Consider the following 19,022-nt stretch of genomic DNA (forward strand, 5'->3'; position numbering starts at 1 on the left):
CTGTGGAACGGCTTGCCATGCCATTTCCACCTGGCGCCTCAGTTGGACCAGCGTTCGTGCTGGACGTGCAGACCGCGTGAGACGACGCTTCATCCAGTCCCAAACATGCTCAATGGGGGACAGATCCGGAGATCTTGCTGGCCAGGGTAGTTGACTTACACTTTCTAGAGCACGTTGGGTGGCACGGGATACATGCGGACGTGCATTGTCCTGTTGGAACAGCAAGTTCCCTTGCCGGTCTAGGAATGGTAGAACGATGGGTTCGATGACGGTTTGGATGTACCGTGCACTATTCAGTGTCCCCTCGACGATCACCAGTGGTGTACGGCCAGTGTAGGAGATCGCTCCTCACACCATGATGCCGGGTGTTGGCCCTGTGTGCCTCGGTCGTATGCAGTCCTGATTGTGGCGCTCACCTGCACGGCGCCAAACACGCATACGACCATCATTGGCACCAAGGCAGAAGCGACTCTCATCGCTGAAGACGACACGTCTCCATTCGTCCCTCCATTCACGCCTGTCGCGACACCACTGGAGGCGGGCTGCACGATGTTGGGGCGTGAGCGGAAGACGGCCTAACGGTGTGCGGGACCGTAGCCCAGCTTCATGGAGACGGTTGCGAATGGTCCTCGCAGATACCCCAGGAGCAACAGTGTCCCTAATTTGCTGGGAAGTGGCGGTGCGGTCCCCTACGGCACTGCGTAGGATCCTACGGTCTTGGCGTGCATCCGTGCGTCGCTGCGGTCCGGTCCCAGGTCGACGGGCACGTGCACCTTCCGCCGACCACTGGCGACAACATCGATGTACTGTGGAGACCTCACGCCCCACGTGTTGAGCAATTCGGCGGTACGTCCACCCGGCCTCCCGCATGCCCACTATACGCCCTCGCTCAAAGTCCGTCAACTGCACATACGGTTCACGTCCACGCTGTCGCGGCATGCTACCAGTGTTAAAGACTGCGATGGAGCTCCGTATGCCACGGCAAACTGGCTGACACTGACGGCGGCGGTGCACAAATGCTGCGCAGCTAGCGCCATTCGACGGCCAACACCGCGGTTCCTGGTGTGTCCGCTGTGCCGTGCGTGTGATCATTGCTTGTACAGCCCTCTCGCAGTGTCCGGAGCAAGTATGGTGGGTCTGACACACCGGTGTCAATGTGTTCTTTTTTCCATTTCCAGGAGTGTATTTTGAATTTGATATACTTTTTCCAAAAAGTGTTTTCTATTTTGTTTGAAATGCGTAAAATATACGTATTTTGTATTTTTAAAGTGAAAAATGATTGTCTCAGTTTCTTTTATTTCAAACTTTGTAGTTCTCCTTCATTTAATGAACCAATTTTTTATACAAAAATAGTTCCAAGACGGATGTAGATGGTCCTATATGCTCCATAGGTATACCTGTCAAGTGAATACTTGAAAATTATTAGAAAAGGTAGTAAGACTTGAGTACATTACTATTATTGCTTTTTTTAACATAAAAACGTACCAAAATCATCTGGTAATTCATAGTGATCTCAAAACTAACTGAAGGAAGGAGGAAGCAAGCGAGTTCAATCTCGCATTTTTGTGAGATTACGAGTTTACTCTCAGGCAACATTAAATTAGTTCAGTCACTGTAACAGTGACGAATATAGCTTTGTAAGAACTATCTACGTCGATGGAGTAAAAAACAGCGTTTTCGTTTCTTCAGTAAGAGCAATATCAGAGGTTTTATCGATCATCTATAATTAGGACACTATTTTTGTTCTAACGATGTTTATCCAACACTACATTGTAAGCGCAGACACTTTGACCGTAGTGGCTCCTTGTTTCCTGATCTTCTATGGCGACTTTCTTACAAATTCCTTCAAGTTTTACTTGAAACTAGGTAGCGACACTACAAAACACTTTTGAGACCACTGTATATTGGACTGTTCCCTAGTTCCTGTTAAGGTTTCTTCCGATGAAATTAGCAATAAAAGTTGATGTGATACCGTATTACGTACACCAATGGCACAAAATGACTCCTTTAAGGCTCTTATTGAAGTTAAAGAGGATTTTCTGTCCCAACAAAAATTATACGCCGGAAAACATGCGATAAAAAATTGTAGAAATGTAGAGAATGCAAAAGGAGCTCTGAAAAAGGTTGATTTCGTATGTTCCATTCCCGATATTCGGTCATCATCTCTGGGAGTGACGGCTCATTGGGTTGAATGTGAAACACCTGAACGAAAGAGTTTGCAGGAGGTTTGACGGAACACGCAGTTACGAAAAAGTGTAACTGTACAGATTGTCGACTCCTGTTACGAATCTGATTTAAAGCTGACAAAAACCGTGCAAACGTGCAAACTATTACCGTCATTGGATCAAATGTGGTCAAAGTTTTTTAAATACTTGGAGAAAATTCGGATACAGGAACAAGTGAAAGAGACTCAGCTCATTTTCAGAATATTGAAGTTGAGCATGGTAATGTTGGTGATGCGTCAAGCCTAAGAGAATTTCCGGATATGTTTGAAAATTCCGAAGATTCGCAACTCCCTAATCATGAGAGGCGCACCATACATATATTACATTTTAGCATAAAGAAGTGTAGATGCGGTCAGATCTCAACTTAATTCGTACAAATAATTTTATGATGCAGCCATGTCAAAATTTCATGCACTTTGGAGACTGCGTTTATGGACTTTTAAGTCTTGTGAAAACTATTTAGAATCACTGGAAAATTCCCTACTTATCTACGTCCAACATGACGGAGTGTATATTATAATTATGTTCAAGATCTACTCCCAGTAAAGGAGAGTCTAAATGAAACTCGGATTAGAGGCTTTTAAAGAAACTGAAATAAAATTTGTTAATGAATACATAAGCTGTTCAAAAGCTATTGCTGACGGAATCAGTAGACGGGGACGAAGATATTTACTGTGGACGTCTTCTGCCAGAAATAATTTGACTGTAAACAATGCTAAGCAACTTTCAAATGGATTGTATTGTGGTGTGCCGACATAAGTTATTAAAGAAAGCCTTAAGAGGCGTTTTGAGAGATTTCATAAATTACCTCAAAGAACAGTTCATTTCAGAAGTCCATAAGATGAAAGTAGAAGAAGAAGAAGGTGGGAAGAACTTGAAACATTCTGATAAAGGAAGGAAACGATGACTCTTATTATAAGTTCGTCGAGTACTTTGATTCTTCTGTAGCCGGGGTCACTACAATATATCTGGAAACAAATATATTTGAATAATCGTTGGTGTTAAAATCAGTGAAATAAATGTCGTGTAAAATGTCCTCTAGTTAGAGGTATTTCATTTGAGTAGAGGCATTTTGAAAATACGTACACTGGTGTCAAAAATTAAAACAAGAAACCGCTATTTTCCGTTCTCTGTCTAATTCACGATATAATCTTACAAACTGTCAACACATGTCCGTACGATCCTGTTCTGCACGGAACATGACATTCCGATCATCGGACAACCACGCCATAGTCGACGTGATCTACATCTACATCTACATCCATACTTTGCAAGCCACCTGACGGTGTGTGGCGGAGGGTACCTTGAGTACCCCTATCGGTTCTCTCTTCTATTCCAGTCTCGCATTGTTCGTGGAAAGAAGGATTGTCGGTATACCTCTGTGTGGGCTCTAATCTCTCTGATTTTATCCTCATGGTCTCTTCGCGAGATATACGAGGGAGCTATATACCGCTTGACTCCTCGGTGAAGGTATGTTCTCGAAACTTCAACAAAAGCCCGTACCGAGCTACTGAGCGTCTCTCCTGCAGAGTCTTCCACTGGAGTTTATCTATCATCTCCATAAAACTTTCGCGATTACTAAATGATCCTGTAACGAAGCGCGCTGCTCTCCGTTGGATCTTCTCTATCTCTTTATCAACCCTATGGGGTACGGATCCCAGACTGCTGAGCAGTATTCAAGCAATGGGCGAGCAAGCGTACTGTAACCTACTTCCTTTGTTTTCGGATTGGATTTCCTTAGGATTCTTCCAATGAATCTGTCTGGCATCTGCTTTACCGACGATCAACTTTATATGATCATTCCATTTTAAATCACTCCTAATGCGTACTCCCAGATAATTTACGAAATTAACTGCTTCCAGTTGCTGACCTGATATACTGTAGCTAAATGATAAAGGATCTTTCTTTCTATGTATTCGCAGCACATTACACTTGTCTGCCTTGAGACTGAATTACCATTCCCTGCACCATGCGTCAATTCGCTGCAGATCCTCCTGCATTCCAGTACAATTTTCCATTGTTACCACCTCTCGATACACCACAGGATCATCCGCAAAAAGCCTCAGTGAACTTCCGATGTCATCCAAAAGGTCATTTATGTATATTGTGAATAGCAACGGTCCTATGACACTCCCCTGCTGCACACCTGAAATCACTCTTACTTCGGAAGATTTCTCTCCATTGAGAATGACATGCTTCCCTGTCGCAGCCCATTTTCCAGCTTGAACCATGCAGTACATTCCCTCCCCACTTTCACACAACTCTCACTTCCCTCATACATTTTTCTGAGTTTTCGTGTTATCTCTTCATCTATCCCTTTTGCGTTCAGCACATCCCAGAGCTTGTCCCTACAGATACTGTCATACGCCTTCTCAATATCTAAAAAGGCCATGATTAAGTCCTTCCCGTACTCATAGTGCCTTTCCTGCAGTTGCCTTACCGCAAATATGAGGTCCGTTGTTGATCTTCCCGGTCTGAAACCATACTGCTCCTCTTGCAGTCTACTTTCAATACTGCTTCTTATTCTCTTCTCCAGGATCTTTTCATAGATTTTTCCACAGTGGCATAGCAGGGTGATTCCTCTGTAGTTCTCACATCTCCTTTTATCCCCTTTCTTGAAGATGGGCTGCGACAGGGAAGTGCACTTTCGCCTTTATTGTTTATTATTGTTATGGATGAAATCCTACAGCAAGTGTCAGATGCAATTGGAGATCATAAAATGAAAGCAGTGCTTTTTGCCGATGACCTGATGTTATGGGGAAATTGCGAGAAGGAGGTGCAAGAGCAGTTAGATGCATGGGAGGCAACGGCAGCACAATATGGAATGCATTTCTCTGCAAAGAAAAGTAAAATAATTGTCACAACAAGGAAGACGAATAGGCCAAATGTGGATATAACTTGTGGAGGGGAAAAACTACAAGTGGTAGAGAACTTCAAGTACCTGGGAAGCGTGATTGAAAGTAAGGGGGGAAACGCAATGGAAATAAATGAAAGGTGCAGAAAAGCAGGGCAGTTCTACAAATGCATTAGGGGGCTTATTTGGAGCAAGGAGGTGCCACAGAAATCCAAGGGAATTATGTACCGAACCTACTTTGTCCCCATATTGGCATACGGAAGTGAGACATGGGTAATGCACAAAAGCGACAAAAGTAGAATACAGGCTAGCGAAATGAAGTTCCAGAGGAGCAGGTTGGGTGTAACAAGACGAGACAGATTGCGAAATGAGTATGTGAGGGAAAGACTAAAGGAGGAACCAGTACAGGACAGGATAGAAAAATCAAGACTGCAGTGGTATGGACACATGAAGAGAATGGATGAGGGAAGAATTCCTAAGAGGATGTTTGATCTGCAACTGGAGGGGAAGAGGCCCAGAGGAAGACCAAGAGATAGATGGGTGAAGGGAGTGAAGGAATGTGTGACGAGAAGAGGAGAGAGCTGGACGAAGGTGGAAGAGGGGGAATGGTGGAAAGACAGAACACGATGGAGAGGCTTGTGTTCCCGACAGACCCAGCCAGTGGCTGGAAACTGTCCAAGATGATGATGATGATGAGAATGACATGCTGCGTCCTGTTATCTAGGAACTCCTCAATCCAATCACACAATTGGTCTGATAGTCCATATGCTCTTACTTTGTTCATTAAACGACTGTGGGGAACTGTATCGAACGCCTTGCGGAAGTCAAGAAACACGGCATCTACCTGGGAACCCGTGTCTATGGCTCTCTGAGCCTCGTGTACGAATAGCGCGAGCTGGGTTTCACACGATCGTCTTTCCGAAACCCATGCTGATTCCTACAGAGTAGATTTCTAGTCTCCAGAAAGTTCATTATACTCGAACATAATACGTGTTCCACAATTCTACAACTGATAGACGTTAGAGATATAGGTCTATAGTTCTGCACATCTGTTCGACGTTCCTTCTTGAAAACGGTGATGACCTGTGCCCTTTTCCAATCTTTGGGAACGCTACGCTCTTCTAGAGACCTACGGTACACCGCTGCAAGAAGGGGGGCAAGTTCCTTCGCGTACTCTGTGTAAAATCGAACTGGTATTCCATCAGGTCCAGCGGCCTTTCCTCTGTTGAGCGAATTGTTTCTCTATCCCTCTGTCGTCTTTTTCGATATCTACCATTTTGTCATCTGTGCGACAGTCTAGAGAAGGAACTACAGTGCAGTCTTCCTCTGTGAAACAGCTGTGGAAAAAGACATTTAATATTTCGGCATGTATCATACAAGATAGTGTTTGCCGGGTAGTTCCACATACTCAATCGCTGTGTTCGCAGTCACAGATGATGCAGTATGGCACAGAGGAGACGCCTATCTGACTATCTGCGGCGGAGGGGCATAGGAAGCCTGGAAGCAGAACAGTCGCAGACTGATGTGGCAGAATAACTTATTGTGAATGGTTCTGTTGCTTCTCGGAAGTGGTCACAGTTTATAGAGACCGAAACTGTATCCCGAAGATCAGGGCAGAGCCGACCATCTGTGAGAAAGAGAGGACGGTTAGTTGGCTATAAAGGCACGACGGTACTGCCTTAGGACTGCAGGGCAACTGGTATCTGACCCCGCAGCATCCACTGGACGTGCTGTATCGAGGCGAACGGTGTACCGACGGCTTCGGAAGAGTGGCCTTTATTGTCAGAGACATGCTGTATTTGTTCCTCTGACGCGACTTCACTGAGAGTAACGTCTAGAGTGGAGCCGTCAATACGCCACCTGGACGGTCGAACAGTGGGCCAATGCTCTTTTCACAGATGAGTCCCGATATGGTATGGAATGTGATTCACGACGGATTCGCATCTGGAGGGAACGTGGTACTCGATTTCCAGACCCAAACACTGTGGAAAGAGGCCGGCATTGAGGAGGATCCCTAATGGTGTGGGCGGGGATTAACCACACGAACATCTCTTCACGAAATTCTCCGGGTGAATGGGCAAGGTTTGACTGCTATCAGGTATCGTGACGTGACCTTGGGACCTCTCGTACTGTTTTTGCGAGGTGCTGTGGGCCCAGACTTCGTATTGCTGGACGATAATGCTCGACTTCATAGAGCACGAATGGTTGATGTTTTCCTGGTAACAGAAGATACTGCACGCATAGAGCGGACTTCTCGCTCTCCCGATTTGAATCCCATAGAGAATGAGAGCATCATGTTCAGCATCCACCAACCAAGACTTGCGAACAGCTCTGCAGGAGGAATGGGTGTTATTGCTGCAACATGAGATTGATGACATGATTTACAGCATGCCCCGTCGTTGTTACGCCTGCATTGCTGCCAGAGATGGGCTCACCCCTTACTGAGCACATTAACCATGCGTCAGAATGTGTGCGTAAATCCGTTAAACTGGAAAAAACCAAGAATATTTTTGTCTACCTTTATGCATGTTGTAGTTGTTTACGTTCTGTATTCTTTACATTGTTTCTAGTTTACTATCATCTGTGCATATTGTTTTGTGGCAAAATAACGCAACCTTGCAAAATTTCCGTTTGTTGCTTTAATTTTGGACACCTGTGTTTTGCACGTTGTATTTAAATTCCCCCTTTTAAAACCATTTTGCATCTACATTTGAAATAAAAAAAAAACAAGTATTTGCATTTTGAATATAAATACTTTCAAAAAACTATTTTGCACATCCCTGTCCATTGCCGGCAACGGCCTTGCCGCAGTGGATACACCGCTTCCAGTGAGATCACCGAAGATAAGCGCTGTCGGGCGTGGCCATTGCTTGGATGGGTGACCATCCAGCCGCCATGCACTTTTGCCTTTTTCGGGGTGCATCAACCTCGTGATGCCAATTGAGGAGCTACTCCACCGAATAGTAGCGGCTACGGTCAACGAAAACCATCATAACGACCGGGAGAGCGGTGTGCTGACCACACTCCCCTCCTATCGTCCTCCTCAACTGAGGATGACACGGCGGTCGGATAGTCCCGATGGGCCACTTGTGCCCTGAAGACGGAGTGCTTCTTTTTTTTGTCCATTGCCAACAAGACCCCGAAATCTGTCCCCTACAGAACAAGGGTGGGAACAATTGGGGTGTGATATCCGCCCCAGTGCCAGTTTCGAGAATACAACAGTTGTGTGCCAGCTTCCCTTCTCAGAAGATACAACGGCTTCTTGACATCTTCCCCAAGCGAATCAGTGCCAGCATCCATGCCAGCAGGTGTGTAACATCACACTGATACGTGGACTCATACTGCCAAGTTCTTTGTAAACTTTACTGGACGTTGTAATCACTGAAATAATATCACATGCCCTCACAACGCGTAAATTTTCATTCCGTTTCGTACCACCACTCCGGAGTGCTTCACTTTTGAAGTCAGAAAGTGTATTTCGAAAATGTCATGTGTTACGGCAAAAGTTACGCTGCTTCAGGTTTTGCGGAAAGTAACAACAAAGTAAAGTCAGGGACGGCGGTAACTCTGGCGCGCACAAAGACCGCAGAAAGCCCAATGCACGGTCAAAGGGCGACACTAAACAAATAGCAGCAAAGACCAAACGAAAGCGGCCGCAGAGAGGTCCACCCAAGTTCTCAAAGAGTCAGGCGTTATTCTGTTTGTGTCACTGACAAAGTAAATCCGATGTGGGCAGACGTGTATACAGGATATGGCCGAATGGCTACGATAGGCTACTATGTTTGCGTCTCAAAGCACCTGACCGCAAGCTTTAAACAGACGTAAAGAGTCAATCTTCTATTCAGTCCAGGGTAACAGGAGTAATTTGAAATGAATAAGACCATTTTTACTCATTGTTTAAGTATGGATCCCTGAGGTCGATTAGTGAAACTGAAATTAGAGAGAAGCTATTTCCTGATGCTGTTAGGGGAATCTTGATTTACCTTACCATCCATTTTTATTTACGTGTTCTGTGATTTTTGTTTTATTCTTCCTTTCTTATCCCCAATTGAGTAATAGAAGATAGACTACTTCACTGAGCATCAACACGCAATGAACAAACAAAAACTGCTAAAGACTGCTGTGGTACGACTCTGCATACTAGCTGATTTTGAGAGTGTTTTTTTTCCCAGTGTGGGAGCGAAAGCGCCAGCTCATCTAGAACTCATTGGCCTGGATCACATTTTTCGATAGGCTCGTGCAAGTGTTGCAAACGCATACAGCTGCACGTTAATACCATTGCTGCAACATTGCAGCAACACTAGGCATGAAATTAGCTGCCAGTGCCGGTCACCGGTATAAGGTGTATACCTTTCTGTGGTGACTAAGCGACGTCGTCTTTACAACACGCCCTACTCACTTCAGCCTACATCCTTCACACTGACGACTGCACAGTAGCGCCACACTGTCTCTAATCAACGCGTTGTCGACAGGATTCAACCCTATATCCTTTTAATAGCAGTGCGCCACATACGTACTGTAATGCCATATTTTAATACACTGAATAGCCAAAGAAACCGGTACACCTCCCTAAAATCGTGTACGTCCCCAGGAGTACGCTGGAGTGACGCAAAAGATGTGGCATGCACTTCTCTAACGTCCACAGTAGTGCTGGAGGAAACTGACACAAAGAATCCTGAAAAGCTATCCATAAATCCGTGTCATAGACTGAGGCTGGTGCCGGCGGAAGTTCGAGTCCTCCCTCGGGCATGGGTGTGTGTGTTTCTCCTTAGGATTATTTAGGTTACGTAGTGTGTAAGCTTAGGGACTGATGACCATAGCAGTTAAGTCCCATAAGATTTCACACACATTTGAACATAAATCCGTAAGAATACGAGGGGGCTGTGATCTCTTCCGAACAGCACGTTGCAAGGCATCCAAGATATGCTAAATAATGTTCGTTTCTCGGATGTTTTGTGGCCAGTGGAACTATTTAAACTCGGAAGAGTATTCCTGGAGCCTCTATGTAGTACGAGGTACATTCAAGTTCTAAGGCCTCCGATTTTTTTTCTAATTAACTACTCACCTGAAATCGATGAAACTGGCGTTACTTCTCGACGTAATCGCCCTGCAGACGTACACATTTTTCACAACGCTGACGCCATGATTCCATGGCAGCGGCGAAGGCTTATTTAGGAGTCTGTTTTGACCACTGGAAAATCTCTGAGGCAATAGCAGCACGGCTGGTGAATGTGCGGCCACGGAGAGTGTCTTTCATCGTTGGAAAAAGCCAAAAGTCACTAGGAGCCAGGTCAGGTGAGTAGGGAGCATGAGGAATCACTTCAAAGTTGTTATAACGAAGAAACTGTTGCGTAACGTTAGTTCGATGTGCGGGTGCGTTGTCTTGGTGAAACAGCACACGCGCAGCCCTTCCCGGACTTTTTGTTGCAGTGCAGGAAGGAATTTGTTCTTCAAAACATTTTCGTAGGATGCACCTGTTACCGTAGTGCCCTTCGGAACGCAATGGGTAAGGATTACGCCCTCGCTGTCCCAGAACATGGAAACCATCATTTTTCAGCACTGGCGGTTACCCGAAATTTTTTTGGTGGCGGTTAATCTGTGTGCTTCCATTGAACTGACTGGCGCTTTGTTTTTGGATTGAAAAATGGCATCCACGTCTCATCCATTGTCACAACCGACGAAAAGAAAGTCCCATTCATGCTGTCGTTGCACCTCAACATTGCTTGGCAACATACCACACGGGCATCCATGTGGTCGTCCGTCAGCATTCGTGGCACGCACCTGGATAACACTTTTCGCATTTTCAGGTCGTCATGCAGGATTGTGTGCACAGAACCCACAGAAATGCCAACTCTGGAGGCAATCTGTTCAACAGTCATTCGGCGATCCCCCAAAACAATTCTCTCCACTTTCTCTATCATGTCGTCAGACTGGCTTGTGCGAGCCCGAGGTTGTTTCGGTTTATTGTCACACGATGTTGTGCCTTCATTAAACTGTCGCACCCACGAACACACTTTCGACACATCCATAACTCCATGACCACATGTCTCCTTCAACTGTCGATGAATTTCAATTGGTTTCACACCACGCAAATTCAGAAAACGAATGATTGCACGCTGTTCAAGTAAGGAAAACGTCGCCATTTTAAGTATTTAAAACAGTTCTCATTCTCGCCGCTGGCGATAAAATTCCATCTGCCGTACGATGCTGCCATCTCCGGGACGTACTGACAATGAACGCGGCCTCATTTTAAAACATTGCACATGTTTCTATCTCTTTCCAGTCCGGAGAAAAAAAATCGGAGGCCTTAGAACTTGAATGCACCTCGTAATTCTCGAGGTGCGAGGTGTCGCATTGTCCTGCTGGAATTGCCCAATTTTGTCGGAATGCACAATGGACATGAATGGATGCAGGTGATCTAGACGTATCAGAGGTCACATATCACTCCAACCGGACACGCCCCACACCATTACAGGCTATCCACCAGCTTGAACAGCCCCTGCTGATATGCAGGGTTAAATTGATTCATACCCATACACTTCCATCCACTCGATACAATTCGAAATGAGACTCATCCGACCAGGCAACAAGTTTCCACTCATCAACAGTCCAGTGTCGGTGTTGACGGGCCCAGGAGAGGCGTAAAGCTTTGTGTTGCGGAGTCATCAAGGGTACATGAGTGAGCCTTCGGTTCCGAAAGCCCATATCGATGATGTTCCGTTGAATCGTTCTCTCGCTCATATTTGTTTATAGCCGGGCATTGAAATCTACAACAATTTTCGGAGGGTTGCACTTCTGTCACGTTGATCGATTCTCTTCAGTCGTCATTGTTCCCGTTCTTCTAGGATCTTTTTCCGGTCGCAACAATATCGGAGATTTGCTGTTTTACCGGATTCGTGATATGCACGGTACACTTGTGAAATGGTCGTACGGGAAAATCCCCACTACACCGCTACCTCGGAGATGCTGTGTCGAATCGCTCATGCGCCGACTATAACACCACATTTAGACTCACTTAAATCTTGATAACCTGCCATTGTAGCAGCAGTAACTGATCTAACAACTCCGCCAGACACTTGTCGTATATAGGCGTTGCCGACCGCAGCGCCGTATTCTGCCTGTTTACGTATCTCCCTATATGAATACGCATGTCTATACCAATTTCTTTGACGCTTCGCTGTGAATCACATTTTGAATGCTAATTACTACATTTATTTGCAGTTATTTAGCTTCATCATATGGCGCTCATTGACTGTTTAGATTGAGCAGCCATATTCTTTTAGTTGACGTACACCTCTCTTTTGAATTCCTGTGTATATACTAAAAGATCGTGCAAGAGACGAATTATAATGCACATATGTTCTGATTAAACTCTAGCGCGGCTCTCAGATTTTCATCTTCCACTAGAATCGACGTGATCGCACGTTCTGTGAAGCTTATTTTCGCTTGTAAATGCAAAATTTACTGTTGTGAGCGTTTGATTGGGATTGAAAGTTAATTCTGGACACAAATTTGAACCAGAGTATTCGAAGGCACAGAATATGATAGAATCAATTCAGTACGCCCTACGGCCTAATCTACAGCTTCTCTTCTGCCGAACAGCTTCTTATGTTCGTACGTACAGCTTTCTTTGCTGGATCGCAAAAGACAAGTAGTGAAGTTAAAATCCAATCTACACACTCAACTCATCGACTGGTTAAAGAGTAATGGAGACGTAGTAGTGCTTCTGCCGTATCGAACCGCGGAGCAGTAGTATTGAATGCGTTATAAAAGTTGGGCGCGAGTGGACCCTAGACAATACATGACAATCGCGAGTCATAGTCTTCTCAAATCTAGTTGTAAAGATCCCCAAGAGACATTAGATTACGGATTCAAAGAGTGGGACTAATGGAGATGGATTTTATATTACTTAATTTAATACGAGTAGCAGTTACAAGTGATAGTTCTTTTCTTATGTACATGGTGGACAAAATAAAATTGGCCCAAAGAATACGTCATGCACATTATGATAGGCAACACAAGTTACATCGTCGCCACTCCAGTTGCCTGCCAAAAGTTGCGTTACGTATTTGCCTGGACAGCTTTATTTGCTAAACATAATTGTATTAATATTGGCTTAAGTAGGCAGCCATCAATATTTATTCGTCTGTGACACACTTTTGGTAATTAGATACATCTTTACTCCCACTGAAAACGTGCATATACACCTCTTGCAAGACCTGTACGAGAAATGTGTATACCGGCTTTCCAGCGGGAATACTGGTGCATCTGGTAACTAAACGTGTGTTAGGGGTGTATAACATTAATACTGATGTTAACCTCTTTCAGCCAATATTAAGGCAAGTGCATTTGATAAATCGGATATTAATACTATAAAACGACTTTTTCTCCATCACCGGAAGATAGTCAATGTAGGAAGAAACCAGTTAGTTCCGAAAGCCATTGATACTACATACAGGGTGTTACAAGAAGGTACGGCCAAACTTTCAGGAAACATTCCTCACACACAAAGAAAGAAAATATGTTATGTGGACATGTGTCCGGAAACGCTTACTTTCCATGTTAGAGTTCATTTTATTACTTCTCTTCAAATCACATTAATCATGGAATGGAAACACACAGCAACAGAACGTACCAGCGTGAACACTTTGTTACAGGAAATGTACAAAATGTCCTCCGTTAGCGAGGATACATGCATCCATCCTCCGTCGCATGGAATCCCTGATGCGCTGATGCAGCCCTGGATAATGGCGTATTGCATCACAGGCGTCCACAATACGAGCACGAAGAGTCTCTACATGTGGTACTGGGGTTGCGTAGACAAGAGATTTCAAATGCCCCCATAAATGAAAGTCAACAGGGTTGAGGTCAGGAGAGCGTGGAGGCCATGGAATTGGTCCGCCTCTACCAATCCATCGGTCACCGAATCTGTGGTTGAGAAGCGTACGAACACTTCGTCTGAAATGTGCAGGAGCTCCATCGTGCATGAACCACATGTTGTGTCGTACTTGTAAAGGCATATGTTCTAGCAGCACAGGTAGAGTATCCCGTATGAAATCCTGATAACGTGCTCCATTGAGCGTAGGTGGAAGAACATGGTGCCCAAGCAAGACGTCACCAACAATGCCTGCCCAAACTGTAGAGCAATGAGTCGCATGTCACCACAAGCACCGAAATCAACATTACCTTCCTTCAATTGGACAAACTGGCGGTGAATCGAGGAAGTACAGTACATACTGACGAAACTAAAATGAGCTCTAATATGGAAATTAAGCGTTTCCGGACACATGTCCACATAACATCTTTTCTTTATTTGTGTGTGAGTAATGTTTCCTGAAAGTTTGGCCGTACCTTTTTATAACGCCCTGTATAAGTGTCTTTCGTTAAACGTGTTACGCTTATGGAATACCACCTTGCAAAAATATTTCATAACCAGGGTAACTTGGACTGTCATAGAACACTTTTAGCATGAGGTCTGACGACCTTCTTCACGTGTATTTCGCCCGGCGCTCCATCCACCGACGTGTCATGGATACAGTTTAAAAAATTTGGTACAATTTCTCATTAGTAACAGTTTTAACTACGACATTCAATGACTTAAGTCTTTTCAGTTGTGCTCTGTTTCCAGGCAGTCAACGGAGGAATCGTGATGGTTGCCTTCTACCCACATTTCGTCAGCTGCAGCGAATCTGCATCGCTCCAGGATGTTGCAGGTAAGGCAGTTAATTGGCCACTGTCTAGTCGACAAGTTGTTTACTTACCCTTCTAAGTATAAGTCACTTGCCTTGAGTGAAGTGCAATACAGTGAACGTATACTTAAGTCGAACACTCAACTCACACAGCATAAATTTTACTCCAGCTTTACTGTAATGGCGAAATAATATTGATAGTCTCTCGTAAAGTCATTACTTTATTATTAACGTTCGAAAGTCAGCTTTATAGAGTAACTTCTGACGGACTCGGCATTGGCCAGGTACTCATTTTACCAATGTTCAATTAGAAACGAAAATTAAAAATGAACTACGTTCTAATGTAATATAGAAAAAAAAATTCATTTATCTGCATTCTTGAAAACACATTTGAAATTATGATGCAGTCGTACAAAGAAATAGGCATAATGTACAACTATAAGTGCAGTATGCAAATCAGGAAAAATAGTTTCCGCGCGCTGGGCGACGTAGTTTCGTGTGTCTATAATGCTATTTTGTAAACGTCTCTATGGTAACGCCTCTTCATAGTTCTATAGAAGGCTAATATTTTCATCCGCAGCTGTTTACGCTTCGCAATTAAAAACTCTCTAAAACGGTGCCAGGTGTCTGGGAGTTCCTTACGTTAACTCGACTGCAAGAGTATCTCAGTAGTAAAGAATGAATGTATAAAAATTTCATGCGTGACGAGCCATTTTTTCACGCTTCTCAGTTTTTATGACGTCATATTTCCTGAATTATGATATGCTGAATGGAATGAACAATCTAATGAGTACAGAATAGGGATTCAGAGTAAATCGAAGACAGACGAAAGTAATGACAAGTAGCAGAAATGAGAATAGCGAGTAACTTAACATCAGGATTGATGCTCGTAAAGTAGATGAAGTTAAGGAATTCTACTACCTAAGTAGCAAAATAACTAATGACGGACGGAGCAAGGAGGACATCAGAAACAAGCTACCCCTGGCAAAAAGGGCGCTGGCAAATAGGGCATTCATGGCCAAGAGAAGTCAACTAGTATCGAACTTTGCCCTTAATTTGAGGAAGACACTTCTGAGAATGTACGTCTGGAAAAACAGCATTGTATGGTAGTGAAACATGGTCTGTGGAAAAACCGGAACAGAAGAGAATAGAAGCATTTGAGATGTGGTGCTATAGACGAATGTTGAAAATTATTGGACTGATAAGATAAGGAATGAGGAGGTTCTGCGCAGAATCGGAGAGGAAAGGAACACTTGAAAAACACTGACAAGGAGATGGGACAGGATGATAGGACATCTGTTAAGATAGCAGGGAATCACTTCCATGGTACTAGATGGAGCTGTAGAGGGAAAAAACTGTAGAGGAAGACAGGGAATCGATTACATTCAGCATATAATTGAGGATGTCAGTTGTAAGTGCTACTCTGAGGTGAAGAGGTTGTCACAGGAGAGAAATTCGTGTCACAGGAGAGTCTCCAGAACTATGTGTGGTACAGTGACATAACTTTATAGATGCATTTACCGCCATATGTGAACACTTTTTGTGGAAGTTATTCCGGATAGAGTTAGTAGCGCAGTTTTGACACGGCAGTTTTCATGTTTCTCCTGAAATATGACAGGTGTGTGGTTCTTACCCCAACAGCGATTGTTGACTGAAAGTAAGGGACGTGTGTACCAAGTTTGGTTGAAATCGGTCCACTGGTTTAGGGGAGAAGTGGAACATAGACAAACACATATTTCTTAACTGATAGTTACACTGGGTAACCGAAAACGTATTACTTGCCAATCTTGATTTGATGATCTCCTATTTTACAGTATGCTTACGAAAGTGTTGTTTCTTTCAGTGCTTTGGAACTAAAGTACAGTGAGATGACAAAAGTCATGCGATAGCAATTGTATCTACCAGTATATAGATGGTGGTAGTACTGCGTACACAAGGTGTAAAAGGGCACTGCAGTGGCGGAGCAGTCATTTGCACTCGGGTGGCTGATGTGAAAAGGTTTCCGAGGTAATTATGACCGCACAACGGAAGTTAACAGACTTTGAACGCGAAACTGTACTTGCAGTTGGACGTATGGGACATTCCGCTTTTGAAATAGTTGTTGTTGTTGTTGTTGTTGTCTTCAGTCCTGAGACTGGTTTGATGCAGCTCTCCATGCTACTCTATCCTGTGCAAGCTTCTTCATCTCCCAGTACTTACTGCAACCTACATCCTTCTGAATCTGCTTAGTGTATTCATCTCTTGGCCTCCTTCTACGATTTTTACCCTCCACGCTGCCCTCCAATGCTAAATTTGTGATCCCTTCATGCCTCAGAACCTGTCCTACCAACCAGTCCTTCTTGTCAAGTTGTGCCACAAACTCCTCTTCTCCTCAATGCTATTCAAAACCTCCTCATTAGTTATGTGATCTACCCATCTAATCTTCAGCATTTTTCTGTTGCACCACATTTCAAAAGCTTCCATTCCCTTCTTGTCCAAACTATTTATCGTCCATGTTTCACTTCCATACATGGCTACACTCCATACAAACACTTTCAGAAACGACTTCCTGACACTTAAATCTATACTCGATGTTAACTAATTTCTCTTCTTTAGAAACGCTTTCCTTGCCATTGCCAGTCTACATTTTATATCCTCTCTACTTAGACCATCATCAGTTATTTTACTCCCCAAATAGCAAAACTCCTTTACCACTTTAAGTGTCTCATTTCCTAATCTAATTCCCTCAGCATCACCCGACTTAATTCGACTACATTCTATTATCCTCGTTTTGCTTTTGTTGATGTGCAACTTATATCCTCCTTTCAAGACACTGTCCATTCCGTTCAACTGCTCTCCCAAGTCCTTTGCTGTCTCTGACAGAATTACGATGTCATCGGCGAAGCTCAACGTTTTTATTTCTTCTCCATGGAGTTTAATACCTACTCCGAACTTTTCGTTTGTTTCATTTACTGCTTGCTCGATATACAGATTGAATTACATCGGGGATAGGCTACAACCCTGTCTCACTCCCTTCCCAACCGCTGTTTCACTTTCATGCCCCTCGACTCTTATAACTGCCATCTGGTTTCTGTACAAAGTGTAAATAGCCTTTCGCTCCCTGTATTTTACCCCTGCCATCTTTAGAATTTGAAAGAGAGTATTCCAGTCAACATTGTCGAAAGCTTTCTCTAAGTCTAAAAATGCTAGAAACGTAGCTTTGCCTTTCGTTAATCTATTTTCTAAGATAAGTCGTAGGGTCAGTATTGCCTCACGTGTTCCTACATTTCTGCGGAATCCAAACTGATCTTCCCCGAGGTCGGCTTTCACCAGTTTTTCCATTCGTCTGTAAAGAATTCGCGTTAGTATTTTGCAGCTGTGACTTATTAAACTGATATTTCCGTAATTTTCACATCTGTCAACACCTACTTTCTTTGGGATTGGAATTATTATATTCTTCTTGAAGTCTGAGGGTATTTCGCCTGTCTCATACATCTTGCTCACCAGATGGTAGAATTTTGTCAGGACTGGTTCTCCCAAGGCCGTTAGTAGTTCTAATGGAATGTTGTCTACTCCCGGGGCCTTGTTTCGACTCAGGTCTTTCAGTGCTCTGTCAAACTCTTCACGCAGTATCGTATCTCCCATTTCATCTTCATCTACATCCTCTTCATAATATTGTCCTCAAGTACATCGCCCTTGTATAGACCCTCTATATACTTCTTCCACCTTTCTGCTTTCCCTTCTTTGCTTAGAACTGGGTTTCCATCTGAGCTCTTGATATTCTTACAATTGGTTCTCTTTTCTCCAAAGGTCTCTTTAATTTTCCTGTAGCCAGTATCTATCTTAACCCTAGTGAGATAAGCCTCTACATCCTTACATTTGTCCTCTAGCCATCCCTACTTAGCCATTTTGCACTTCCTATCGATCTCATTATCGTTAGGGAGTTCAATATCCCGAGAGCCACAGTTGGAAAGAGTATGTCTAGAATAGCAAATTTCAGGCAACACCTCTCACCATGGACAGCGGTATGGCCGACGGCATTCACATAACGAACGAGGGCAGCGGCATTTGTGTAGAGTTGCCAGGACTAACAGGCAAGCATGCAGACAAGCAACACTGCGTGAAGTAACGACCGGAAGCAATGTGGGGCGTACGACTTACGTATACGTTAGGACAGTGCGGCGAAATTTGGAGTTAATAGCTATGGCAAGCAGACGACCGACGAGAGTGCCAATGATAACAGCACATCACCTTTAGCGCCTCTCATAGGCTCGT

At 44.0% G+C, this 19,022-nt stretch overlaps 1 protein-coding gene across 1 annotated transcript in view; it reads left to right on the forward strand.

Moving 5' to 3' along the window:
* LOC126095023 (dipeptidase 1-like) overlaps positions 1-19,022 on the forward strand; it is a 350,057-nt gene that overhangs the window by 289,793 nt on the left and 41,242 nt on the right. The window contains exon 9 of the mRNA XM_049909685.1: positions 14,708-14,792. Coding sequence (XP_049765642.1) covers positions 14,708-14,792 — 85 coding nt within the window. The remainder of the gene's footprint in view (positions 1-14,707; positions 14,793-19,022) is intronic.

Source organism: Schistocerca cancellata, chromosome 8 (genome assembly GCF_023864275.1).
Source record: "Schistocerca cancellata isolate TAMUIC-IGC-003103 chromosome 8, iqSchCanc2.1, whole genome shotgun sequence".
Classification (NCBI taxonomy): Eukaryota; Metazoa; Arthropoda; class Insecta; order Orthoptera; family Acrididae; genus Schistocerca; species Schistocerca cancellata.